At 47.1% G+C, this 26,693-nt stretch overlaps 1 protein-coding gene across 1 annotated transcript; it reads right to left on the bottom strand.

Moving 5' to 3' along the window:
• Window positions 1-1,566: 1,566 nt before the first annotated feature.
• PRCC (proline rich mitotic checkpoint control factor) lies at window positions 1,567-26,155 on the bottom strand. The gene is made up of 7 exons (XM_008155633.3): window positions 25,288-26,155; window positions 14,315-14,362; window positions 11,497-12,063; window positions 8,804-8,899; window positions 6,225-6,368; window positions 3,474-3,539; window positions 1,567-1,990 (listed from the first exon to the last, which is right to left on the bottom strand). Exons 1-7 carry the CDS (start codon window positions 25,747-25,749, stop codon window positions 1,904-1,906), a joined length of 1,470 nt encoding a protein of 489 aa, XP_008153855.2. The 5' UTR covers window positions 25,750-26,155; the 3' UTR covers window positions 1,567-1,903.
• Between the last annotated feature and the right edge of the window lie 538 nt (window positions 26,156-26,693).

Genomic DNA, 26,693 nt, shown 5'->3' with positions numbered 1-26,693 from the left:
AGCTGCCAAATTTCTTTTGGTGACCAAGGAATTCCACCCACCAAATAAAATGTCATCATTGATAGAACCAAAAAGTGGCTTTAAAAAAAGTTGCTTAAAATGACTTGCAGAGAATCAAAGGAGGCGGAAGGCAAAGGGAACCTGAAAGATAACTGGCCTGTCATTCTCAGAAGACACTGGGCTCTCCCTACCTACCATGTCCCGCCTCCCAGCACAGAGCCCTTCCCGCTACATCACGATGCAGCCCCAAGAATGAGTTGACTGCAGTCCCAGGAGGATGGCACCTCAGGAGCAGGGCTGCACCTGTAGCATAATGGATCCAGGAAAGAGCACTTGACTCCTCAGGAGAAGACTGTTTGGCCCTGTTAAACCTGCCTCACCACCTAAGACACCCAGAGGGGCGATCTCAGTCCCCAGTGCCTGTGTGGATGGTGGGAGTGGTGGGAGCTAATGCACCGATTTTGACAACTGCAGCCTGAAGGTCCCTGAGGGATCCAAGAGCCCTGTCTGGCTCCAACCCCAAAGTAGGTCAGATTTCAGATAAGTGGGTGGTTTTCCTGTAAGTGATGAAACCCTCCTCTGCACTTAATGGCAAACAGACTCAACTTACCCAGCACACAGGACAGGATGGTGAGGCCACACTGCTGCCTCTTCCCTCTCAGCCCCAAGTCCCCACCGCACACTTAAACTGCCCCTCTGGCCTTCACCTTCCTCTGTCACCAGGACTGTCAAAAACCAATTCCTCTGTATATTCCCTGCTCCCAACCTGCAACTGGAGTCAACATCTCTGTCCAATCAGTGCTCCTGATTGGCACCCACAGTCTTTCTTCTCATAGGAGTTTCTTCAACGCTCTCTTCCTGTAGGACGCCACTGCGATTAAGCCCCACTGGAGTCCCAGTACCCTCAGCAACACATTTCAGGAAAATCTGCAGTTTTGTGACCAGTACATGTACCTTCCCTCCCTCCGTGCACCCTTTCCTGGCAGGGAGGAACCATGCCTTCCTTCTATCTTGTCACTCTGGGCATCACTGAGCCTGACAGCTAACTGAATCCACAGACCCCACCAGCTCCCTTCTCCACCCACGAACCCCTTCCTCGCTGGCAAAAAGCTAGGGATCCAGAAGCCTCCCAGACTTGTTCAGCCCCCAAGCTCTATGCAGCTTCCAAACCAGTCTAGGCCAACTTCCAGTATAAACTTAAATCATCTTCAGGGAAGGCATTTCACCCCTTTACCTCTTGCTGGAATGAATTTTATGTCTAACAACTCTTTCATGTCACAGAAATTACCTCCTGGACTTCCCCAATCTTCAGAGACACCTGAGAACTGTAATATTTCCCATGTTTGGGATCAGAGACTCCTGCCCCAAACACAATTTACATACAACTCCTAGTTTAGGTACAGAGAAAAAAAAAGGCAAGGTAATCATCAAGGCAGCTCACGATGGTTGGGGAGTGCTTTACACAAGGTAAAAACAGACAAAGGCCAGGTAACAAATGAGATAGGTCCAAAACGAAAAAGGAGGCCATACTGAAAAGTAGGAAAGGGGTAGGGCAGGCAGCATCTGTCAGACTGAATGTTTTATTTCAACAGACATCCCTGGTTAAAAAAAAAAAAAGGTGGAGGGAGGGGTTCAACATTTCATCACACCCAACAGGGAGCAAATTCCCATCCAAGAACTGAGCCCTGCTGAGGCATCACGCGAGTCTTTGCTAGCTCCAAGACAGAAAGGAGCTGAGTTTTCTAACTTTTGTAAGAAAAATCTATCAAATATGTTCATTCTCGCAGAGGCGAGGGCTAGATCCTCAAGGAAAGAGGTCCTGGGCTTGGAGCAGCCGGTGTCCCAGAGGGGCAGGGCCAGTGGGGCTGCTGGAGATCCTGGGATCTGCAGTCAGGTCCGGAGCCTAGAACCCGTACTTGGCTTGGGTTTGCCGGCGGCTGAGCTTGTTCTCGGACCAAGTGTTCTTCAGCTCCAGCTCTCGCTCCTTAGCCTGTGGCAAGGAAGAAGGGGCAGGGGGAGAGTCAAACTGAGGTGTTTTGTTTTTTTTAAAGAATATTTTTAAATATATTTTTTTACCTAAAGGGAAGGTAGAGGGAAAGAGAGATAGAAATATCAATGATGAGAGAGAATCACTGATTGGCTGCCTCTTGCAAACCCCCACTGGGGATTGAGCCCACAATCTGAGCATGTGCCCTGACAGGAATCAAACCGTGGCCTCCCAAACTAGACAAAACATTAAAAAAAAAAAGAAAAAGAAAATTATAGGCCAATATCACTGATGAACATAAATGCAAAAATCCTCAACAAGTCTGGCCAGTGTGACTCAGCAATTGAACATCGACCCATGAACCAAAAGGTCGCTGGTTCAATTTCCGGTTTTGGCACATGCCCAGGGTTGCAGGCTCGATCCCCAGTAGGGGGCAGCCATCAATGATTCTGTCATCATTGATGTTTCTATCTCTTTCTCCTCCCTTCCTCTCTGAAATCAATAAAAATATATATTTTTAAAAATATAATAAAGTACAGCACAGGGAATATAGTCAATCTACATATATAAAAGCCTAAGCGACCAAATGACTGGTTGACCAGTCACTATGAAGCGCACTGACTACCAGGGGGCAGACGCTCAATACAGGAGCTGCCCCCTGGTGGTCAGTGTGCTCCACAGCCAACCTCCCATGGTCCCTGCCCCGCCCCCCGCCCCAATCGGCCCCCATCGGGACTGGGTGAGATGGCCCCCGATAACCCCAATCGGTGGCCAACCCAAGGGACACCCCCCCACCCATGCATGAGTTTGTGCACCGGACCTCTAGTATTATAATAACTATGTATGGTGCCAGATGGGTACTAGACTTATTGGGGGGACCACTTCATAAATTATATAAATGTCTAACCACTATGCTGGACACCTGAAACTCATATAAATTAAACTAAAATATCAATAAAAATATATTAAAAAAAAAAAAAAAAGCCCTGGCCGGTTTGGCTCAATGGACAGAGCGTCAGCCTGCAGACTGAAAGGTCCAGGTTCGAATCTGTCCAAGGGCACATGCCCGGGTTGCCGGCTCGATCCCTAGTAGGGGGCGTGCAGGAGGCAGCCAATCAATGATTCTCTCTCATCACTGATGTTTTTCTCTCTCTCTCCCTCTCCCTTCCTCTCTGAAATCAATAAAAATATATTTAAACTAAAATAAATTAACTTTTAAAACACTGCGATAAACTATTTCACTCCCCCTACATTTATGTTTTGGACACAGAGTTTATTTTAAGCACCTGTACCTGAGTCTTATATGAAATGAGAATGACACAGAGCAGTAATTCTGAAGGACACACACACTCCTAGTGGCCACATGGAGAATGGCAGAGGATGCTTTCCCGAGTTGGTGCCTGGCACCTGGGCTTTTAGCTCAGCCTTTAAATTCTCAGGTTTATAGGGATCCTGCCAGGCCGGCCAGGGCTCTCAGCGCTCTCACCTGATGAATCAGATACGTGATCTGGTGTTTCCGCCGCTGCTGGCCTGTTGGCTGCTCACCTTTCTTCTGCAAGGGAAGAAAAGACAACCATTAACCACAGGAAGAAAAGCACAAGTTTCTCAGGGGCCCAGATGGTGCAATGATGGGGAATGGGAAACCAAAGACACTGCCCAAGTCCTGGGGGAGAAAAGTGCGTCTGGAGCTGTTTTTATGCTTATATACTTACAAAGCAATTATTTTTATTAAAGCTCTTACGCAAAAAACCCAAGCTCAGAATACTTGCCTGAAATAGCCTGCTAATATCCCCATTAGACTGGAAATACTTTGTCAGAACTCTGTCTTCTATTTCTTAATAACCCCATCCCACCCCCAGCACCAAGCTCTGCCCACAGTGAACACTTGACACCAATTGTATTGCCTATAGTCCATCTTAAACTGCTTAAGTGCCACAGCACAGGCCTCCCTCCCCTCTCACAACCCCTCACGTCCTGTTCATCTCTGTCCCCTACTCCCCAGTCAGTCCAGATATCTAGCCTCTTACCTACTGTTTACCAAACTCTCTACCATCAATCACCTTTGGCTAAATCCCCACCTCCCCCATCCTAGTAAGTACCAACAGCTTGCTTGGAACTAGAATTTTCACCATCTCTCCACCTCTCTCCAATCATCCAAACTCCACCCGTAACTGCACTGAACCCCTAACCAAATTATGATGCAAAAGATCTCCTGTCAAAATCTGTATTGGCCTGGGCTTTCATTCTGTGCTTTTTCTGTCTTCTGCCAGTGTTGTCTCAGACTAGAAGCTTCCTAATTAGCCCCACCCAACTCCCAAACTCTCTGGAGTCTCCTCAGCACTTATGTAATCAATTTGCACTGTAATCATTTACACTCAAGTGTCCTTAAATCTGTTTTCCCCAACTACACTATAAACTCCGCAGGGACAAGATCAGCATCTTTATCTTCATTTTTATTTTTACTTTATTTTTTTAAATATGTTTTTTATTCATTTCAAGAGAGGAAGGGAGAAGGAGAGATAGAAACATCAGTGAGAGAGAATCATGGATTGGCTGCCCCCTGCACCTCCCTACTGGGGATCAAGCCCAAAACCTGGGCATGTGCCCTGGTGCCCTAACCAAGAATGGAACCGTGACCTCCTGTTTCATGGGTCAGCGCTCAACCACTGAACCACACTGGCCAGGCTTATTTTTATTTTTTCTAATCCTCACTAGAGAAATACATTTGTTGATTTTTAGAGAGAGGAAGGAAGAGAGAGAGAAGAGAGAGAGAGAGAGAGAGAGAGAGAAACATCAATTGGTTGCCTCCTGTACATGCCCCAACTGGGAACCAAACCCACTCCAACTGGGGACCGAACCCACTCCCAACGGGAGACTGAACCCACAACCTAAGTATGTGCCCTGACTGGAAATAGAACCTGCGACCTTTCGGTGTACAGGATGATAACCACCAACTGAGCCACAATGGTCAGGGCCTGTTTTCTTTTTAAAAAGTCTAGCTCAATACAATGAGATGGTGGAAAGGAAACTTAGACCAGGGAAAATAGCAAACTCCAATTCCTTGCTGCTATTTAATGTCATTTAATGTGACAGTTAAAGATGAGAAACATAAAACATCCAGCGCCATTCTTGGCCCACAGTGAGCATTAACAACAGTCGCTGTTACTATGTGATGGTAACTCTCTCCATCCACAGTTAGTAGAGCACGCTCTAAGTGGTTTTTCCAGTAAACAGTGATGGATCTATGCTGATCTAACCATTATCCTTCGCTCTGTCCTATATGACCGCCAGCATTCAGTTAAAACAAATGGCTAGGGCTCAGATGGCCATCTGTGGCTGCAAATAAAACAAACGAGAGAAGAAGGGAATAAGATGTCCGACCTTGGCCTTGCTGGTGCTGGGCTGGAATCCAAGGTTTCCCCACCTTCTCCCCCTATGGCAGGCTCATAAATGTCCACATTTGCTGTACTAGCTACTAGGTGAAGAGATGGTCATCATTCTGAATGAAGACAACTAGCCCAGAGTGGGAGTGTGGTGTGGGAATGTGAGGAATATAGCACATGAAAAGACCCCGCAAGTGGCCCTGGCCAGTGTGGCTTTGTTGGTTGAATGTCATCCTGTGCTTCAAAAGGTTGCTGGTTTGATTCCCGGTCAGGGCAAATGCCCAGGTTGTGGGTTCAATCCCCAGTCAGGGTATGTGCAGGAGGCAGCTGACATCAATGTTTCTCTCTCCTTTCTTCTCTAAAATCAATACAAACATATTTAAAAAAAGACCACAGATGGCTACAATAAATAATGGAAAGGAGAAAGGAGGGGTTGCACACTGAGAACCTAGGACCCCAGGACTTCTGAGCTCCGTGGTGCCCATACCTCAAAGATATGCTGAGCCGGGTCCCAGCTTAACGGGATGGAGAGAGGGCATGGCAAGAGGGAGAGGATAGGGAGGCTATGGATTCTATCCAGCCAGGGAAGGGGCCACAACACATAGTAGCATCTTCCCAACTGGGAAACTGCTCCACCATCCATCTCAGCAACCAGACTCCACCGTCCAGATGGAGAGCAACGTGCTGCAAAGTTCTGGAAGCAGGAGCAGTGTCTGTGAGGCTCAGTGCATACTCTATTACCACTGACAACAGGCGCTTGCTAAATGTGCTGCTGACAGGAACAGCAAGGAGCAGGACCCAATTTTCCTCTGGGGCCTCCCAAGTTTGCCCCTCAGTAGACCTTTCCCACTTACTTTGCTGAATGACTTCATGGATTTCTCTTCTGTCAATGACTTGGTCATCCACTGCTGGGCCCCGCTGAGCTGGTCATCACCTTTGATCTCCACAAAGTTGATCTCCTCCCTCCCTCGGTTCCTCTTGCCCTGCAGCCGCTTAAACTGGAAAAGGAGAAAAAATGCAGGCATCGGGGATTAGGATTAGGAGATGTGGCTAAGGACCCATATGTTATCAAATGGTTTCGTGACCCCCCAATTCCATTGCATCCTCACTTCCCCTCTGTGATATATTATTTCACCCTACCAAGCTGCCCTGATGCCAGATGCATGGCTACTTCTCAGTTCTCCTGGACTCAGGCAAAGGAAGGTCAAGAGACATTTCCAAACATAAGTGAGTACTAAGAATAATTTGTATGAATTTGCACTCATATTACTATAAATTGTATCTGCTTAAAGGATAGCATAGTTTTCTTTTTTTAAAAAAATATATTTTATTGATTTTTTTATAGAGAGGAAGGGAGAGGGATAGAGTTAGAAACGTCGATGAGAGAGAAACATCAACAAGCTGCCTCCTGCACACCTCCTACTGGGGATATGCCCGCAACCAAGGTACATGCCCTTGACCGGAATCGAACCTGGGACCTCTCAGTCTGCAGGCCGACGCTCTCTCCACTGAGCCAAACCAGTCAGGGCCAGGATAGCATAGTTTTCAAATTAACAATTTGGGATACAAAAAATCTAGGAATTCTCCTCTGAAAATCAGTTCTTTTTACATGTCTATTCCTCCTTCTCATTGGTTTGGTATCACCAATTCAGCAGACCTCACACCAGAGCAGACATCAGAGAGGGAAAACATGGAGCTGCATAGAGAGGGAGTTTCAGGAAAAGGCCTGGCAAATTTTCTAGGAAACCACTCACTACTCTTCCCTCTTCCTCCTCACGAAGCATATAGATCACTTCACAGTCACCCAAAGATGTCCCTGGAAGGGAGTGTAGGTGCTGAGGAATCAAAACACTCGGACTTTGCCGAAACCGGTTTGGCTCAGTGGATAGAGCGTCGGCCTGCGGACTCAAGGGTCCCAGGTTCAATTCCGGTCAAGGGCATGTACCTTGGTTGCGGGCACATCCCCAGTAGGGGGTGTGCAAGAGGCAGCTGATCGATGTTTCTCTCTCATCGATGTTTCTAACTCTCTATCCCTCTCTCTTCCTCTCTGTAAAAAATCAATAAAATATATTTTAAAAAAACAACACTCAGACTTCAGTGAGAGCCAGGTCCTTGTCTGAGCATTAATGAGGCCTTTAGGGTCACTTTACCCACAAAAAACTGACTTTTGCCACTGGATGAGCAGCACCCTGATGCCTCTTAGGCTTAGAACAAAAAGAACCTAACTATGGAACTTGTCAAGAAGGACATACAGCCTGGCCGGTGTGGCTCAATGGTTGAGCATCGACCTATGAACCAGGAAGTCATGGTTCAATTCCCAGTCAGGGCACATGCCTAGGTTTCGGGCTTGACCACCAGTGGGGAGCGTGCAGAAGGCAGCCGATCAGTGATTCTCTCTCATCATTGATGTCTCTAGCTCTCTCTTCCCCTCCCTTCCTCTCTGAAATCAATAAAAATATATTTTTAAAAGCACTATTTTTTTAAAAAAGAAAGGAGGTCATACACAATATTAACCACAGGCAGGGAAGTATGCAAAGGCATGCACACCTTTCTGTGCACAGGTAAGTAGAAACTGGTTTTTATTGTTATTGTTGCACATGCTGGCTGGGCTAGAAAATTTTTTTTTTTTTTAAGAACCTGCATGCAAAGAGGAAGCAGCCTCTATTTCCAGCGCCCGCCCCCCCCCTCAATAGGCTATGACATCCCTATAGATAAAACAATACTTTATAACCTAAACATGGCCTGATGGCCACAGGACAAAGGGTTTTTATATTCCCTTGCGCGGAGGTTGAGAAGCTCAGCAGCAGGGGATGCAGTTACATGAAACACAAGGGGTTATTTAGTGTGGCTGCTGTTCCTCCCCAAAATCCATTCTCCCCTTCTCCTGTCATGTGAATGAACCCAACTTTTTGGCTAGATATATTATCACCCAACTAAAGGACTACATTTCCTAGGCTCCCCTACAACCAGGGAAGGCCATGTGACCAGATTCCAGTCAATGAAATAGGAGTGGAAGTGAACTTGGAAACTTTTGGGAAGTCTCCTAAAAGGGGAGGGAAAATGTCTCTCCTCTTTCTTTCCCACCAACCGCAGAGGGCTAGATGGAATGCAGATGTGGCCGCTGGAGCCTCAGCTGCTATCACTGACCGTAAGAATAAAGGCCACAATCCAGAGGTGGCAAACTAATGATCAGAAGGGACTGGACCCCTGACAACTTTGTGGAACTGTCCCACCACACCTGCCTGGCTTGCCTACCTCTAGTCTTCTTTTATGAGGAAAATAATTACCTTCTCTTATAGAAGCCCTATTATTTGGAGATTCTCAGTTATGTGCTACCACACCTAATCCTAACTGAATAGTTTTAAAGAGAATTTCCTTTAGCTTCAGGTTTGCCTGTGGGTCAAAGATGGTCACTTGTGCTTTGTTAACTTACTGCTTCATCATCGATAAAGGAGGCATCTGAAGCAATTTCCTGGGGGGGCACCAGGGTCGGGTCCTGTACAGGATAGTAGCCACCACTGTAATAATCCTGCAGCCAAGGAAAGAAAAAAGCACATCAACTGAGGGCACAGTGGAGAGGGGACACGGTCTGCCCAGGAACGAAGAAAACCCTCATCAAAGAGGTAATGGTGACGCCCACACTACAGAGCCCTCAGATGGACCAGTTAAAGGCGCAGATCCTAAGGACCTCTCCCACAATTCAAGAACAATTTCTGCAGCTTTTCTGATATGCGTCATCCAGACAGATGGGTATTTTTAGGAAAGGGTGACAAGAAATAAAGATGTTCTCTCCTGCTTCAGTTTACACCTGCTCCCTCAGCCGCTTCCCAAGAGTGATTCCTACCCCTTACATCTACTGTGCCCCCGGCTCTGCTCCTCCTGCTCCTAAGACCCTAATAAGCTCTGATGTGTGAGGGGGCAGAAGATGTGAGGGCACGTCATTCCTGCTCCTCATCGTATTTAGGGCCCTAGACACAGGGAGACTGCCTATAATGAACGGGCAGGAAGGCTTCCGGATCTCCGATGCCAAAAACAACCACTATATGGCGGTATGGAATTCACAAAGCTGGGGACAAAGCAAGTTTGTGTTACAGGATTTTTGGTTCAGGAATCTGATGCTTCTCCCCTTAGGGGTGAGCTATGCAGATGTCGTTGTGGACCCTAGAAGAAGGCAAGGCCCCTGCTGAAGCCGAGCCAGGCAGCCATAGGGCTGAGAAACTGTGTCTACCCTGCCCACACTTTTTCTAATCCTTCCACCTTTGCCCAAAATTCCAAACAAATGCCTTGTAAGAACATTCATTTTATAGTGAGCTAAATGGGAAATAAGATTTAATAATGACTAAATCAAAACACTATATAAAAATTCAGAACGATTATGATTTTCCATAGAAGTACAGTTTGCCCTTGAATAACAGGAATTTGAACTGCATGGCTCCACTTACATGTGGATTTTGTCCAACACTGTAAATGTATTTTCTCTTCTCTAGCTTACTTTATTGTAAGAATATAGTAGTATATAATACATATAATATACAAAATATGTTAATCAACTATTTATGTTATCAGTAAAGCTTCCAGTCAACAGTAGGCTAATAGCAGCTAAGTTTTTGGGGAATGGAAAGTTGTAAGGACTTTCGACTGTGCAGGGATGGGGGGGTGTCAGCCCCCTAACCCTCTCCTTGTTCAAGGATCAACTGTCTTCACAATAAGATATTTACATTACAGTGTCCCCTCGTGTATTTAAAGTGCCTTAATTTGCACAGACTGCCTCAATGATGTTTATAACTGGACATAGAACTCCATTTTGTTATTCATTTGCTGGATGTAAACAAGAGGTTTCTGATTTAAATAGCATCTTTTTTTTCTTTTCACCTAAAGAGGTCAAAACACTCTCATCTTCTTTCCTTCTAACAATGTTTAGGGAAGATATTGTCCCTGATTAGCTATGGGATACAACAAGGTTTAACAGCCAATATCTAGGAAACACAACTGTTTGAGTTCCTGATCTGAAAAGGGTCCCTACCCATGCCCAACCGAAAAGAAGATTAATACTGACCAGTCAGAGAATCACAGTGGTCGAAAGGACTTAAGCCTTCCAACCATCCCAGGCTAGCAGGAAAACTTCCTACAGCTGCCCAGCTGGGACCAGCCTCTGCACCCCACCCCTGCCTCTGCTCCCCACCCCTGCCTCTGCAAGTCCCCACACCCCTTCCTCTGCTCCCCACCCCTGCCTCTGCTCCCCACCCCTGCCTCTGCTCCCCACCCCTGCCTCTGCTTCCCACCCCTGCCTCTGCAAGTCCCCACACTCCTGCCTCTGCTCCCCACCCCTGCCTCTGCTCCCCACCCCTGCCTCTGCAAGTCCCCACACTCCTGGGGTCCCTCTCCATCTAAGGAAGCTCTGGCCGCTGGGAAAGTCTTCTTAAACCTATTTACAAGCTGGCATCCTGTACTCTCACTCTCTGAGACCACACAGAACAACCTAAATAGCTAATCCAATGACATTTGAATAAAAAGTTATAACATTTATTGAGCATTTACACGTTCCAGGTACCATGTTAAGCTAATGTAATTCTCCTAGCAATCCTATGAGGTTGCCATTGTCATCCCCATTTAATAGCTGAGGAATCTGAGACTCAGAGACAGTTAAGGATTTGCCCAGACTCATACAGCTTGGGAGTCAAACCCCAAACCACCCTGCCCTCCTTCTCTATCACAGCCCAGCTTATAGCCCCCTAACGTCCCCTCTCCAGAGCCTTACTGGGTCCTTTCACTTCTCATGACTCAGTCGAGGCCTCTCACCGATCTCCTTATTCCCTTTGTCATTCAACAATCCAGATTCCCGCCTTCCTCCCAGTCCCACACCTCCCCTTCCTTCCTGTGTTTTCCATATATTCTCTCACCAGCTCCCACGTAAGATTTTGTTTTCAGAATATACCTGTCAGACTTTAAGACTTGGGAAATTTTAGCCCAATATGGTTCAGAATAAAAGTAGTATGTTTTGAGGCCTGAGAGGTATAGGAAAACCACTAGAAGATTTTTTAGTTCAGCCGAAGTGATGCCCAGAGGCTGTATCACTGGCTCAAAGCTCTCCCTGACCGCCATGCTCCAACATCCCCTCCTACCCACCTGATAATAAGCACCAGCGGCATTGGCATCGCCATATGCGGAGAACTGACAATAGCTGTAGTCGTCCCCAGGCTTAGGCATCCAAGGGGCCCCACTGGAGCCTGCTGCCATCTTGAACTCGAGGGGCGCATTGGCTGCGTCATCCTGGAAGGCGGGCTCTGGTTCCGTGCCTGGAGGCAGCTCTTCAGGGACAGAGGGAATGGGGTAAGGGTATGGCTCAACTCCGGGCGGCTCAGCCTTGTCAGGGAGGGAGAAAAAGTTCTCAGGGGCTACTTCCTCGTCGCTGTCGTCCTCCTCCTGTGTGATCTGCTTCGTCACCTGCAGGGCAGCACTCTTGGCAGCGGCCTTGATGGCGGAGGGCGACGGCGTGGTGGTTGTGGTGCCCACAACAGGGGCGAGAGAGGAGGGCTTGGTCTTAGGAGCCTGTCTGGAGGGCTTAGTGTCAGAGGAGCCATCCGAGGGTTTCCGAGAGAAGGCATGGGGCAGGAGCAGCCTGTTAGTCTCTTTCACAGTCAGGTTCTTAGGTTGGGGGAGCAAGGCAGACAAGCCGGTCCCCTGGCCAGATCCCTGGTGAGCCCGGTTCAGGGAAGCAGGAAAGAAGATGACAAGTGAACTGTTACGATATGTCCTGCTAACGTCAAGAACAAGAATGACAGATATGTGCTCGAGCCTAACATCTTATCAGCCCTGTTGCCTTCTCACCTTCACCTGCTCCAGTGATTCAATCTGGGCCTAACTCCTGTCTCGGCCCTTCTTTTCTGCTGGCTGCTTCTCCCGGGTAAGCTGTCACCCCTGTTCTCCTTGGCTCCACCCCTACCCAGCTCCACTGCTCTGCCACAGAGCCTCCCCGATTGTGTTTTTGTCAAATAGGATGCTCTTAGCCTCATCATCCTTCTTCCCCAAAAAGCCCAGGGCTCTCTCCAGCTATTCACCTAACCTCTCTCCATGTCCTGAGGTTCCTCTCAACATGGGAACTTGCTGCTGCCTTTGGATTGCCCTAAAGTCAAGAACAAGGCTCTGTCCAAAAGAGACGTTCATACATGTTGCCAAATGGTCCCTCCTTTGCCCAGAGAAAGCCCTAAAGATGTGTTATATTCAGCTCGTTTATGTCAGAGTCAAGCATTTAACATATAGAATCTCTCAGATTCTGCTTTCTGTATGCTATAGGGCCAGCCTGGCCTAACTGTAAGGCTGAGGGAAGGCCAGTTGGAAAAAGGAGAATGGAATAAGGTCACTGGTCTTGGAGGACCAGTGTACTATATCCCTCTCAGCCAAGAAGTGCCCAGAACACATAAATAAGATTTGCAGTAAGCAGGCCAGGCAGAACTTTTCATCCGGAAAATGGGGTCCTTTCCCTGCTGCCTGTGTTCACAGGTTTGAGTCACTCCAGCCTGACACAGCCCAGAGGCTCAGAGTCACAGGAACCGGAATGAGGTTCCACATGGAGCATATCCTCAGGATACCTTTGAAGTGTCTGACTTCTCAGATGACACCTGGATTCATGGCTACATCCCTTTGCAATGATGGGTCCCCACTCTGCCATAACAGTTCAGAGTTTCTCTAAACACTCATCTCTTCTTACCACCCCGAAGACTGCCCTTTACACGGGGGTGCCCTCTGATCTGAGCCAGTGTCCTCCCATCACTCTCTATGCCCGTCCACCTCCCCCAGGAAGCCATGTTGATAGCATAGTCCTAAATGTGAAGTAGAACAGGAAGAAAAGCTTGGGAGCCAGAATAAAGAAACTGGATGGGGGAAACGAAGAAAACAGCAGAGAGACCATCACCTGGGACTGTCTGGTTGAGGACCTCGGGTCTTGACTACGAGCAGCAGCCAAATATAACAGTTAGGAGCTTGGACTCCATAGTCAGACCACCTGAGTCTAAATCTCAGCTCTCCAGCCCTGCCTCGCCGCCGCCGACCTCCCCCCACACACACACACAACTGTCTGACCTTCAGGAAGTTCTTTAGTCTCTCAGTTTCCTCAGATGTAACACAAGATGATGATAACACTATGACAGGCAATATTATAAGGATTAAATCAATTAAATGCTACTAAAGCACTTAGAACAGTGCCTGGTACACAGTAAGTGCTACTGAAGTGTTTATTTTCCAGTTTAAAAATGAGACAGGGAGAAGATGAATAATTTTAAAATACAGATGTTCTCAAAACAAACTCATTAATACAGAGAACAAATGGATGGTTGCCAGATGAGAGGGGAGGTTGAGGGGCTGGATGAAAAAGGTGAAGGGATTAAGAAATACAAATAAGCAGTTATAAAACAGTCATGGGGATATAAAGTACAGCATAGGGAATATAGTCACTAATATTATAATAACTATGTATGATGTCAGGTGGGTATTAGAAAGGTGTGATCATTTTCTAAGTTATATAAATGTCTAATCACTATATTGTACACCTGAAACATAATACTGTATGTCAACTTTAATGGAAAAATTAAAATTTTTAAAGTAAATTACAAATGTTCCCTAACATCATTTTGACCAATCCATTGATTCTATCTTTCCTAGATAATCCTTTTACCTGAAACATAATGAATCAAATTGAGTTCCAATTCATCTCCCTACCGCTACCTGTCCTGTAAGAGGTAACACTACCACACCAGTGAGGAGAGGGCAGAGAAGCACAAGGTCTGATGTTATCAAAGAAAACAAAATTGTACTGAAATAGTTGGTCCTCAAATGCCTGCGTTTGTTCTAAGCCTGACCTGGAAACTGCTGAGCATCGCCAATCCTGTCCTTTAGGAAGTAATATGGGAAGAGAGAAAAATGGCTGCTATTGTGTCACAGAGCTTACCTGAAGGACAGTTTTCTTCTTTGTGGGTTCATCTTCCTCGGAATCTGACTAAGAGAAAAAGAAATGGAATAAGGCCTCACTGTTTAAGGACAGTGGGGGAACATTACATAAAGCATGTGTGAGGGACCGTGTCGCACCTCAGTGAAGGGCACACCCACCCTCGGCCCAGGCCACCAGCAGAGCTCCCGTCCTGCCTTCACACATCTTCAGAGAACCTCCCCTGGTCTTTCATTCTCTTACCCTGCTGCATCAATTTCTACTTCTTTATATTAAAACTATTTTCTCCCATTTAGTCTTTGATGGAAATAAAAAGCTATACCCATTCTTCTTTCTATAAATCTGTCCACAGAAGATGGACGGGATTTGGCCCACAATCTCACCTAATCTCAGCTTCATTTCTAAAACCACTTATATAGACTACATAACCACAGGGCCGGGCAACTCCTGTGGGATTAAGTGGTGTGTTAACTACTCTTCTATGAGGCATTAAAGGTCAAAGCCATTGGAGAAATCCATTCCCTCTCCAAGTATGATCTATTATCTGCTGAACAGTTGTTCGTGTCCAGAAAGAAGGCAAGCAATGATGACTGTGAGAATTTGGGCAAGACAGAAGGTCATCTGAATTATCCCTCTGACTCATCAGAACTGTTTCAAATACAAGCTCTCACACTGAAAAATATCTTAAACTTTTAACTCAATACTAATTCTTAGTATCTTCAACTACCAGAAAGATGCAAGGCATATGAACAACAAGCTTTAACATTTCATTTTTAAAAGTAATCCCAAACCAAGAACCTTAAAAGCTTTCCATTTGATCTCAGGACCTTGATTTGGACATCTATAAATAAAGATGATTAGGCAGGAATCACCTCCAAGATTCTACACAAATTCCAATCCTCTGCTTATCTTTTTCAACTGACCTTCCCATCTCTCTTTGTGGATTTGTCTGCTATCAGATTTTTTTTTAATGTTTTTATTGACTTGAGAGACAGAGGGAGAGGAAGAGAGGGAGAGAAACATTGATATGAGAGAAACATTAATAGGTTACCTCCCTTATACACAACAACTGGGGATCAAACCCACAACCTGGGTATATGCCCTGATCATGAATCAAACTGGCGACCTTTCAGTGGATGAGATGACGCTCGACCAACTGAGCCACACCAGCCAGGGCTACCAGGATTATTTTAATCATCATTACTGAGAACCTATTACAGGGCCTGACTGAGTAGCTCCGTTGGGAGTATCATCCTGATATGCCCAGTTTGAGGGTTCAATCCCTGGTCAGAATCAAGCAATAAATGCATAAATAAGTATAACAAATCAATGTTTCTCTCTCTCTCTAAAATCAATCAACCAATCAATCAATAATAAGAACCTATTCTATGCAGGACTGAGTGCAAGGTAGTGGACACAGGGCTTCCCGACTGGTGTCCCGTGGCCGGGTTAAAGCTGTGATATGGGCCTACTCAGCCCACAGGCACCTGGCAGGGCTTGGAGCACACAGACTACAGAGGCAAACCCTGGCCATTTAGTCCAGTGTGCTTCAGAGGTTTTCGGTATGTGCCATGACATGAAAAAAGTCCCTTCCCGCCAAAACCGGTTTGGTTCAGTGGATGGAGCATCAGCCTGTGCACTGAAGGGTCCCAGGTTTGATTCCGGTCAAGGGCATGTACCTTGGTTGCGGGCACATCCCCAGTAGGGAGTGTGCAGGAGGCAGCTGATCGATGTTTCTGACTATCTCTCTCCCTTCCTCTCTGTAAAAAAATCAATAAAATATATTAAAAAAAAAAAAAAAAAAGTCCCTTCCCTCAAGGACCTTCCAGTCTGTTAAGAATAAAGGCAAGCACCCAGCCCCGGCTGGTGTGGCTCAGTGGATAGAGCGTCAGCCTGCGGACTGAAGGGTCCTAGGTTCGATTCCGGTCAGGGGCACATGCCCAAGTTGCAGGCTCCATCCCTAAAAGGGGGCGTGCAGAAGGCAGCCTATCGATGATTCTCTCTCACCGTTGATGTTTCTCTCTCTCCCTCTGAAATCAATAAACATGTATTTAAAAAAATAAAGACAGGCACCCAGATAACTAATAACTAAAGGCAGTAAGAATTAAGGGCATCAAGTGTGGTTCAAATATGCCTTCAAAGAGTCTGTGGTTCTTACATTGCGCTTTCTTTCATGTAAGTCCCTCGCCTTCTCTCTCCCTGAACCTATGTCACTACCACCACCCACTCTCCTGTCTATCTGCACCCTTGTGCTTCCTCATTCAAAACTCCTCTGATAAGTCTTCCGGGCGAGTCTCTTGTTCTTTTTGACTCTGCGTTATTCATTTGTTGAGGTGGGATCATTCTAACCCTATTTATTTGTGCTTGCTTTGGAAATGTTACATTTTTCATGTGCATGTTCTCGCCTTGCCTCGCCTCGCCTCTGACAGCCAAGGCCCTATAGTTCAATATTGCCTCACAGTAGTCAGTACATAATAATTTTTTTTTAATTTGTTGATTTGAGAGAGAGAGGAGAGAGAGGGAGAGAGAGAGAGGCAGAGAGAGGGGGGGAGAGAGAGAGAGAGAGAGAGAGAGAGAGAGAGAGAGAGAGAGTAAGAGATAGAGAAACATCGATTTGCTGTTCCATTTATTTATGCATTCATTTGGTTGATTGTTATATGTGCCCTGACTAGGGATCGAACCTACAACTTTGGCGTATCGGGACAACACTCTAACCAACTGACCTACCCGCCCAGGGCCATAATGATTTTAATTATTAACTGCTGCCAAATGTATAAAAACAATCTATCTTGGTACTTAAATGTGATGGATAAGATAGGGTGGTGAAGGAAAAGACAGCCATCTGCTGAGTCCCTGCTATGTGTCAGTCAATTTACACACAATCCTTCATTTATCCTTACAATAACATTTCAAGGTAGGCATTAGTATCTCAATTTTACAGGTAAGAAAAATAAGGCTCAGAGAGGTAAAATATGACAATCAGCTCTGGCTCCCAGGTTTCTGCAGCAACAGCAAGCTGAGCTGACCGTGTTTATCCAGGTTTGAGACCCACACTGACCAGATCCTACTAGATTCCACAAGACTCAGCCAAGAAAGCACCAAGTACAAAATCAGAAATACAGGTTTGAGTCTCCGCTTTGCCACTTACTGGCTAGGGAATCCCCCAATAAGCCATTTAACTAACGCTCTAAGCCTCAGTTGGAAATACTTATCCATGTCACAAAGATGTTCTAGAGATTGCAGAGCTGCTCAGAGAGGAAATGTATACAGTAAACTAAAATTCTAAAGAGGTCAAGGATTACTCTCTCTAGTCTGCCAAGATGTCAAACTCAACCAAAGAAAAAGCCTTAAGCCCCAAACATCTAAGCATTTTCAACCTTTTCTCTCAGTTCCAAACTCCCATTGCCTCAGGGCTTCCTGATCATCTCCCACCTTTTGACCATGAAGGTTTATCTTCCAGCAGACCACACAGTACCACCCCATTATGGGGTATATGAGGGTCTCATGAAGTCCCCAGGCACGTTTAAACTTTAACATCTCAGCCCTTGCCTGTAGGCTCAGTGGATAGAGTGTCGGCCTGCAGACTGAAGAGTCTCGGGTTCGATTTCAATCAAGGGCACATGCCTGGGTTGTGGGCTCAATCCCCAGTAGGGGATGTGCCAGAGGCAGCCGATCAATGATTCTCTCTCATCGTTGACGTTTCTATCTCTCTCTCCCTCTCCCTTTCTCCCTGAAATCTATACAAATATATATTTAAAAAGAAAAGAAACAACTTTAGATACCACTCAAACACTTCTGGGCATGTGGGGGCCTGACTGAAAACTAACAGGAAACAGCAGGAAAGCTCAGCAAGGAATTATCCAAATATTCACAAAAGATAATAAATTTTGGGTGGAGTTCCAAAAAGCAGAGAGATGAGTAATCCAAGTGATAAAAGATGTGTCATATATTCTCCTGTCACCCTGGGAAGGATGGAGGGAGGAGGAAATACAGCTGCCTTGGAGCATTTTAAAAGAAAATCAATTCAGCTTCTATCAAGAACTGGCCAGAAGCAATGGGCTTCGCTTAGGCCCACGGTGCTTAATTTAGACTCAAGGAGAACCTCCTTGATGGTGAGAGGTACAGAAGCATATTGGGGGTTTTTCTTTATCAGAGTAAAATACATGTAACATAAAATTTACCATTTAACCATTTAAGTGTACAATTCAGTGGCATTAAGTACATTCACAATGTTGTATAACAAACACCACTATTTCTAGAACTTTTTTTAAATATAATTTTTGTTGATTTCAGAGAGGAAGGGAGGAGAGAAAGAAACATCAATGATGAGAATCATTGATAGGCTGCCTCCTGCACACACACAGCACCCCCTCCCTCGCCCCCCTGGGGATTGAGCCCGCAACCTGGGCATGTGCCCTGACCAGAAATCGAACCGTGACCTATTGGTTCATAGGTCGACACTCAACCATTCAGCTATGCCGGCCAGGCTTCAGAACTTTTTCATCATCCCAAACAGAAACTCTGTACCTACTAAATGATAACTCCCCACCCTCCAGCACCTGGTAACAACTCTTCTACTGTCCATCTCTATGAATTTTCCTGTTCGGGTTCCTAATGTAAGTGGAATCATACAGTATGTGTCCTTTGGTGTATAGCTTATTTACTTAGCATAAGGTCTTCAAAGCCCATCCATGTTATAGCATGCATCCAAATTTCAATCCTTTCTAAGGCTGAATAACATTCCTTATTTGTATATACCAGACTCTGTTGATCACTCATCTGCTGATGAGCACTTGGGCTGTTGCCATCTTTTGGCACCTGTGAGCAATGCTACAGCGAACAGTGGTGTGCAAGAACCCGTTTGAATCCTTGCTTTCAACTGTCCCCACCAAGGAGTGAAATTGCTAGGTCACATGGTCATTCTAATGAACTGTTTGAGGAACTGTCAAACTGTTTTCCACAGGAACGTATGAAATGGAAGTTGTGGAGCCGACTCCTATAGAGTACTAAAGACCAGCCAATGGCAATCTAAGTGGGTCTGTGCCACTGGACCCAGAGAAACGGGTGATGCTACAAATGCCAGAGCACCCAGGCCTGGGAGACGTGTGCAGGGCCAGAGGGCCAGAACAGGCACTCCCGAGTTTTGGAGGCACCAACTGATTGTGTGTGTGTGTGTGTGTTGTGTGTGTGTGTGTGTCTGTCTGTCTGTCTGTCTCTCTGGCTAATTCTCACCTGAGGATATTTTTCCATTGATTTTTAGAGAGAGTGGAAGAGAGGGGAAAGACAGAGAGAGAGAAACATCGATGTGCAAGACACACATCGAATTGGTTGGCCCCCACCCCCCAAGATCAAGCCTGCAATGGAAGTACATGCCCTTGACCAGAATCGAACCCAGGACCCTTCAGTCCACGGGCTGATGCTCTATCCACTGAGCCAAACAGCTAGGGCTCTTAAGAAGAAAGTACTGTATTTCTTCTCGGCCTCACGAGAGCCTGAACCTCAATGGCCACCACTGTCCTCTCTGCTCCAGCTGCCAAGAGTGACAAGACACACACACCCCGAGACTGCTGAGCAAGAACGGAAACAGACACTTTCCATTAAGCTAAGCCCAGTGGGATCTGCTAATCTATCAGAGCCTCACTCCCCACGGCAGCCTCTCTTATCTTCTCAGGCTCTGCTTCTCCCAGACTGCCTCTCCAAAAAGCAATCACTAGTTGCTGGGGCCAGGAGCCAAGGAGGAAATAAGGGCCCAAGCTCAGACAGACAGACAGAGACAAAGAGACAGACAGTCTCTCTCAGTCTCTCTCTCTCTCTCTCACACACACACACACACCTCCACTCCAGGCTCCAAACTCGGATCACTACTACACTCCTCCTCTATGCTATTATCCCAATCAGCTTGATTCACCAACGTTTTTTACTCTTTGGTCTGAAATACCTTCTGCTTACATCTGCATTTTAGTTAGGTTATCATTTTCTCTCCCATTTTGCACTCCTCATTGTATTGCTTTCCTATTCCTGTCTGCCCAAGGCTCTTCTATCTTTTCAATAGCCAGACCAAAACCTATCTGGGTGCATATACGATTTCTGCTACCACCAAACTGTGTGATTTTAGGCAAATCACCGCTGTTCTCTAAACTTCTATTTCCTCATCTGTAAACTAGGAATAATACCTTACAGAGCTACGAAGTGCCTAGCCAAGGCCAGATGTTAAGCAAGTGCCCCACAACTGTTAGTGGGGCACTCTTTCCCTTTCTATTCAGGGCTAAAACCTAGCTTAAACCACTGCAGTCAAGTCTTAATTATCTGGTTAACAATCAATCTCACAGCTTCAACCTTTCCACTATTAGAGTAAACAATCTGAAAGTATGGGTAATACTAACCCAAATGAGCATAAAATTCCTGTTTGCTTTGGAATGCACATTCCGTCAGAAAACTCTTGCTTCTAATTTTGGTTTTCTATATTCTATTTTAGAAGTCTGCATCCTCTAACCCCATGAAATCAACAATCGACCAACGTCTGGAGGTAGCTTGGGTGGGAGCAAGAATAAGATGGGAAAAGAAGAGGACCAAGCTGAAACCGGTTTGGCTCAGTGGATGGAGCGTCGGCCTGCGGACTCAAGGGTCCCGGGTTCGATTCCGGTCAAGGGCATGTACCTTGGTTGCGGGCACAACCCCAGTGGGGGGTGTGCAAGAGGCAGCTGATAGATGTTTCTCTTTCATCGATGTTTCTAACTCTCTATCCCTCTCTCTTCCTCTCTGTAAAAAATCAATAAAATATATTTAAAAAAAAAAAAAGAAGAGGACCAAGTATCCATCCACTTCAGGGACCGTTCCTAACTCCTCAGATAAATCAAAAGCTGAAATCTGATTCTGCAACAGCCGGAGACAGAATATGGTACTAACCTGTCCCCTGACTGCAGCTAATAGATGAGTGACTGAAATCAAACCAATCTCTCCCGCAAAACCAGAATTGGGACTAAGATTGTAGTCCAATCTGGCTGACCACTACAAGAAAGGAAATGAAAAAACAAGAAGGTGTGGGTGGCCATCTTTCACCTGCAGAAGACTAATAAGAAGCAGAGGGAATGGTCTGCAGATGAATGAATCAAATGTGCAAGAAGCCGTGTGGGTCCCAATCCCTGATCGGAGCACTTTCTGAGGTACCTCAGTATATTTGATGCATTATTATTTAAAGTAGCTTGAGTTGGTTTTTGATACTTGCAACCAATTAAATCTAACTAATTCCCAATCGGCTCTCCCTCTTTTATTCCCCAAATAAATGGCATCACTACGCTCCCAGTGGGCTGAGCCAAAAGGCTGGGGGTCAACCTTGAATCCTGACCTTGACCCATGATATCCAATCAATCCCCTAGTCTTATCACTTCTACCCCCTAAACAGACCTGGAGCCTCGTTCTTTCCAGCCCTGCTACTCCCTTTTCCAGACGGCCGTCATCTCACACACTGTGTCTCTGACAGTCCTGCTCCCTCCAGGCCTTTCACCATCTGTGATCAGAGAATTCTTGCTCAGCCTTTAAGGGCTCTTCACTACCCCAGAATAGAAAGGCCTTTGCATGGCATCTAAGGCCTATTATCATCTGGCCTCAACCTTTCTCTCTGTAACCCCTTCTTCTTTTCATATATATATATGTATTATTTCAGAGAGGAAGGAAGGAGAGAGAGAGACATGAATGATGAGAGAGAATCATTATCATTGATTGGCTGCCTCCTGCCTACCCCCACTGGGGATCGAGCCTGCAACCCGGGCACGTGCCCTTGACAGGAATCGAACCCGGGACCTTAGTCCCCAGGCTGACGCTCCATCCACTAAGCCAAACCGGCTAGGGCCGGAACACCTTCTCTCATCACTTCCCCTGCCCACCCATGGGCTCCAGCTGCTGTACCTTACTCACTTCTCTCACCTCTAGGCTTCTGTACATTTTATTCCCTCTGCCTGATGCGCTCCTCCCCAGCCCACCGCTCTTTCTCTGGCTACCTCCTACTCATCTGTCTTATCTCTCTTCAGCTATCCCCTCTTTCTGGAAGATTCCCAACCTCTGGACTGTTGTTTTCCCATGGCACCAGCTCTATCCTCTGACTTGACCTAAAATCTATTTCCCTGTCGGGCTCCTCCAATAGACCATAAGCTCCTTTTGAGCAGGGTCTGTCATGTTCACTGCTATACTCTTAGCTCCTGGCAGAGAAGTAGCTCAATATTGAATTAACTTAATTAATAAAAGTTCAGCGTTAATTACCTCTACTTTAGCACCAAACTCTAAAGGGAAATTATTTAAGGAAACCGAATTCATTTATTTAAACGTGTACTGAGAGCCTACTAAGTGTAAGACACAAAGCTTAGATGTAGAGGGGCTGAGAACTGGAGGGGGCACGATTTTAAAGACGAAGGTCACCCTCACCTGATCATCTTGAATACTCTCAGGCTATCTTTCTTTCCCCAGGAATTACGTGTTCAGAGAACAATAATAACTTGAACAGAACAAAATGGGAAACGGAGCCAGCTAAAGGCCAGCATGTGACTTAATTTTAACGACCCATGTCACACAGCTCACCTCAGAAATTTAGTGAGTTAGACTTACAAAGAAGGGATAGAGTGGGGAGTCCTCAGTGTTCTGCCATTTCAGCCAGCCTAATGGGAAGACTCTGCAGTCCCACCAGCAACTTTTTCTACTGCCACCTTCACAGACCTACAAAGGGGCCTTCCACGGCCACTGCGGAAGGAGGCAGGCCGGTTCAAGTGCCACCTTCCCCCAGACACCGCCGTCAGGCTAAGAGACAGTTTGGGGCGAGAACTGTGAAGAGGGGAGAAAAGAGAATGCCAAGGAAATGAACCTATCTTCCTCTGGCATATTCAGAGACTTTCCTTTGTTTCAGATTAAATCAAGGTCAAAGTAAATTCCAGTGTGGCAACAAGAGGCTTTTTTGGACCCCTAGACTTAAAAATGACAGACTCAGGTGAGAAAGGAGGAGGAAATAATCCGGAAGAAAGTTCGGAACAAGTAGGGAGGGAGATTCTGCAGCCCCCTTTCCATGAATAATCCATATTTATTTGCGTTCATTCACTCAGAAAATACTTAGGAGTACTCACTATGTGCCAAGCATTGTTTTAAACCACTAGAGACACAGCGTGAATAAAATAAACCACAAGCCACGCCTTTGTGGAGCTTGTATACTAGCAGGAGGAGAGAGGCAACGTGGCTCAGTGGTTGAGTGTCAACCTATGAGCCAGGAGGTCACGGCTTGATTCCTGGTCAGGGCACATGCCCAGGTTGCAGGTTCGATCCACGGTGCGGGGCGTGCAGGAGGCAGCCGATCAATGATTCTCTCTCTTCATTGATGTTTCTATCTCTCTTTCCCTCTCCCTTCCTCTCTAAAAAACAAACAAAAAAACTAGATAGTATATGTTAGGCGGTGGTAAGTGCTATAGAGAAAAATAAAACCAAGAAAGGGGTGGGGAAGAGTGGGTGATAGGAAGTTGCAATTTAAATAGGTAGGCTAGGAAGTCCTCACTGAAAACATGTCTTTATATATATATATATATTTCTATTGATTTCAGAGACCGAGCCCGCCACCTGGGCATGTGCCCTTGGTCAGAATCGAACCTGGGACCCTTCAGTCTGCAGGCCGATGCTCTATCCACTGAGCCAAACCGGCTAGGGCAGAAAACATGTCTTTTAAGGTAAGCACTGAAAGAGGTGAGGGAGAGAACATTAGGATACCTGGAGAAGAAACCCAGGGACCAGTAAGAACTAAGAAGAGAAACGGCCCCTAGGCAGCGTTGGAGGTCTGAAGAAAAGCGCTGAGAAAAGAGCAAGAAGCTTCTCTTGGGGGGGGGGGGGGGGGCGTTACCGAAGGTAAGCCAGGGACTGACCAGTTAACTTTCCAGAAGAGAAAAGAAGGAACTCAGGATAACTCTAAAACACTACCTGCCCAGTCCAGCTGGTGTGGCTCAGTGGTCAAGCACCAACCCATGACTGGTCAGGGCACATACCCGGGTTTCGGGCTTGGTCTCCGGTAGGGGATGTGAAGGGGGCAGCCGATGGATGCTTCTCTCTCATCGATGTTTCTATCTGTCTCTCCCTCTCCCTTCCCCTCTCTCAGCTCAATAAACACACACACACACATAAAAAACCCTACCTGCCCCTATCCCCAAAGTATTCCAGAAAAGGCCTTCTAGTTTTCTGCTCTAATATACAGGAAATATAAGCCTGGCTGCCTCTTCTAGAAATAGTCCCCAAGCATCTGAACTCACCTAAGCTTGACCATACCTGAATGGTGAAACTGAGTCCCAGGCCTGGGGTGCAGACAGACCCAGCTCTTAACCACTCTGTCCTTTACCAGGTACGGTCTTACAGGCTGAACAACTGTTTCTCACCTGTAAACATTCGAGTTCTGTCATACTTGAAGGGGCCAAGCCTGCCGAATGACCTGAACTCAACCAATACTCAATTTCTTTCCTGACTCCCCTCCAAAACAGAATCCAGGACTCCTACCCTTTTCCTTCAGACCCTGATGCTTTTAAGTTCAGGGGCAAAGGGGGAGGCTGCTAGTCCCGAGTTCAGCAAGGGCTCAAGAATCCTCTCTCCTGTCACTTCTCAGGTACCAGATTTCATGCTGCTCTCAGCAGAAGAGGGAGAACAAAACAGAGCAAAAAACCTGGCCCGAGGTAGAAGATGCAACAAGAGGGAGCAGAGCCAAGTGTCCCCAGGCCGGAGCCTGGGTCTCAGGGCCCAGTGATGGTACGTGACCCTTCTGCAGGCGGGTCCAGCTTCGAGAAGCCGCATGCACCAACACCTCAACTCCCCGGAGTTGGCAAACTTCAGCTCCATTAATTGCACTGTAGTAGGAAGCCAGTGGTCTGGAACCAATAGGAGCATTAACAGGAGGGCGTCCTTCCTACAGCTGTGCCTATGCCCAAACCCGATGGAGTTTAGGGGTGCCCTCCTCGGATACTCACATCCCCCTTATGCAGCTCCGGCGCCGCAATCTTCACGGGCTCCGTTCTCTTCTTTGGCTTGGGAAGCCCCAGGGGGGGCCCGGCACCGCCGATAGGGGGGGGCAGACTGAGGCCAGGGCCAAGGGCCGGGGGCAGCCCCAATCCCAGACCCTCCCCAACTCCCGCAGCTTCAGCCGGGCTCACGCCTGGAGGTGGGGGGAAGCCTCCCAGGCCGAAGGGCAAGGGGGGAGGAGGCTGGAGCCGGGGGTCTCCGCTGGGTGGGGGCAGCAACAGCGGAGGCGGAAAGGCTGGGGCTAGCATCTGAGGGGGCGGGGGCAGCAGGGCCGGACCCTTGGGTGCGGGCAGAGAAGCGAACAAGCCCCCTAAAGTAGGCCCAGATGGAGGTGCCGCCGCCGCCTCCTCCTCCGGCTCAGCTTCCTCCGGCTCACTTTCATCGCTGCTGGCGTAAGCAACCAGCGACATGGCGCCTCCGCTTTTGGGGCGCCCTTTGCCGGCAGACTAGGCCTACTTGAGACCGGGGATGCCCGGAGGCCTAGTGGGCCCCGCCACTTGGCGGGGCGGGGAGCCGTAAAGTCCACCTTCTCCGTACTCTAGGGCTAGCCCCGACAGTAGCCCATCGCCACAGCTGATTTCCACCGAATAAGACTTCCCTCTTCACTTAAGCTCCCAGTCCCGGGCAACTACACACAGCTAATGGCCGCCGCGTCACTCCGCCCCCTCCTTCCCTCTCTAAAACACGAACTACAACTCCCAGAAATCTTTGGACATAGCCCCATTCACTGCCGCAGGGAACTCGGTGCAAGGCACGGCGGGAGTTGGAGTCCGAGGAAGGATTAAGGGGCGCGCCGAAAGACAGACTGTCCACCCGCCTCTGGCGCGATGTCTTCTGGGATGAGTAGGTTTTTTTGAGGGGAGAGGTCTCCCGACAATTCCTAGGTGACTACCAGCCCCGTCGGTCACCGCGGTAATCACGGAGGCAGAGAGGAGAGCATTTCGGTTCTTGAAGTTCCCTGGGGTAGCCTCTTGAGCGCTAAGATTTATGGGAGATGTAGTGCTCTTCGAAACGGCAAGTGATGTCGGGAATGAGAGGGAGTCTGGGAAGGTGGCGGGTTGCGGGCAGGAGGAGAATAGCTTAAAGAGAAAGTGATACGGAAATAAACTGAAGTTCCCCAGTCGGCTGAAACCGGAGTTGGGATCAAACACCCCAAGAAGAGACAGGGCCCGAGAGACCTGTAGGAAATTGGGCTGAGAGCTAGAAAGAGGCGAGATTTCAAGCTTAACAATAAACATCTGAGAGCTGAAATAAAGGTGACCTAAGAGGGAGGAGGTGATCCCCCTTCTCCTGACCAAGGTGCACATCCCGGAGCAAACCCAGCCCTTCCAGCCCGGGGACTGGCCTCCCTCTG

This window comes from Eptesicus fuscus, chromosome 22 (genome assembly GCF_027574615.1).
Source record: "Eptesicus fuscus isolate TK198812 chromosome 22, DD_ASM_mEF_20220401, whole genome shotgun sequence".
NCBI lineage: Eukaryota > Metazoa > Chordata > Mammalia > Chiroptera > Vespertilionidae > Eptesicus > Eptesicus fuscus.
This window is presented reverse-complemented; position numbering and strand designations above follow the sequence as displayed.

Coding starts and splice junctions, on each gene's coding strand:
- PRCC (XM_008155633.3), bottom strand. CDS start 25,749: ATGTCGCTGGTTGCTTACGCCAGCAGCGATGAAAGTGAGCCGGAGGAA. Junction 3,540..6,224: donor CCATGAAGTCATTCAGCAAA/GTAAGTGGGAAA, acceptor CTTCCCTTGCAG/AAGAAAGGTGAGCAGCCAAC. Junction 1,991..3,473: donor TCACGTATCTGATTCATCAG/GTGAGAGCGCTG, acceptor TCCTTGCCACAG/GCTAAGGAGCGAGAGCTGGA.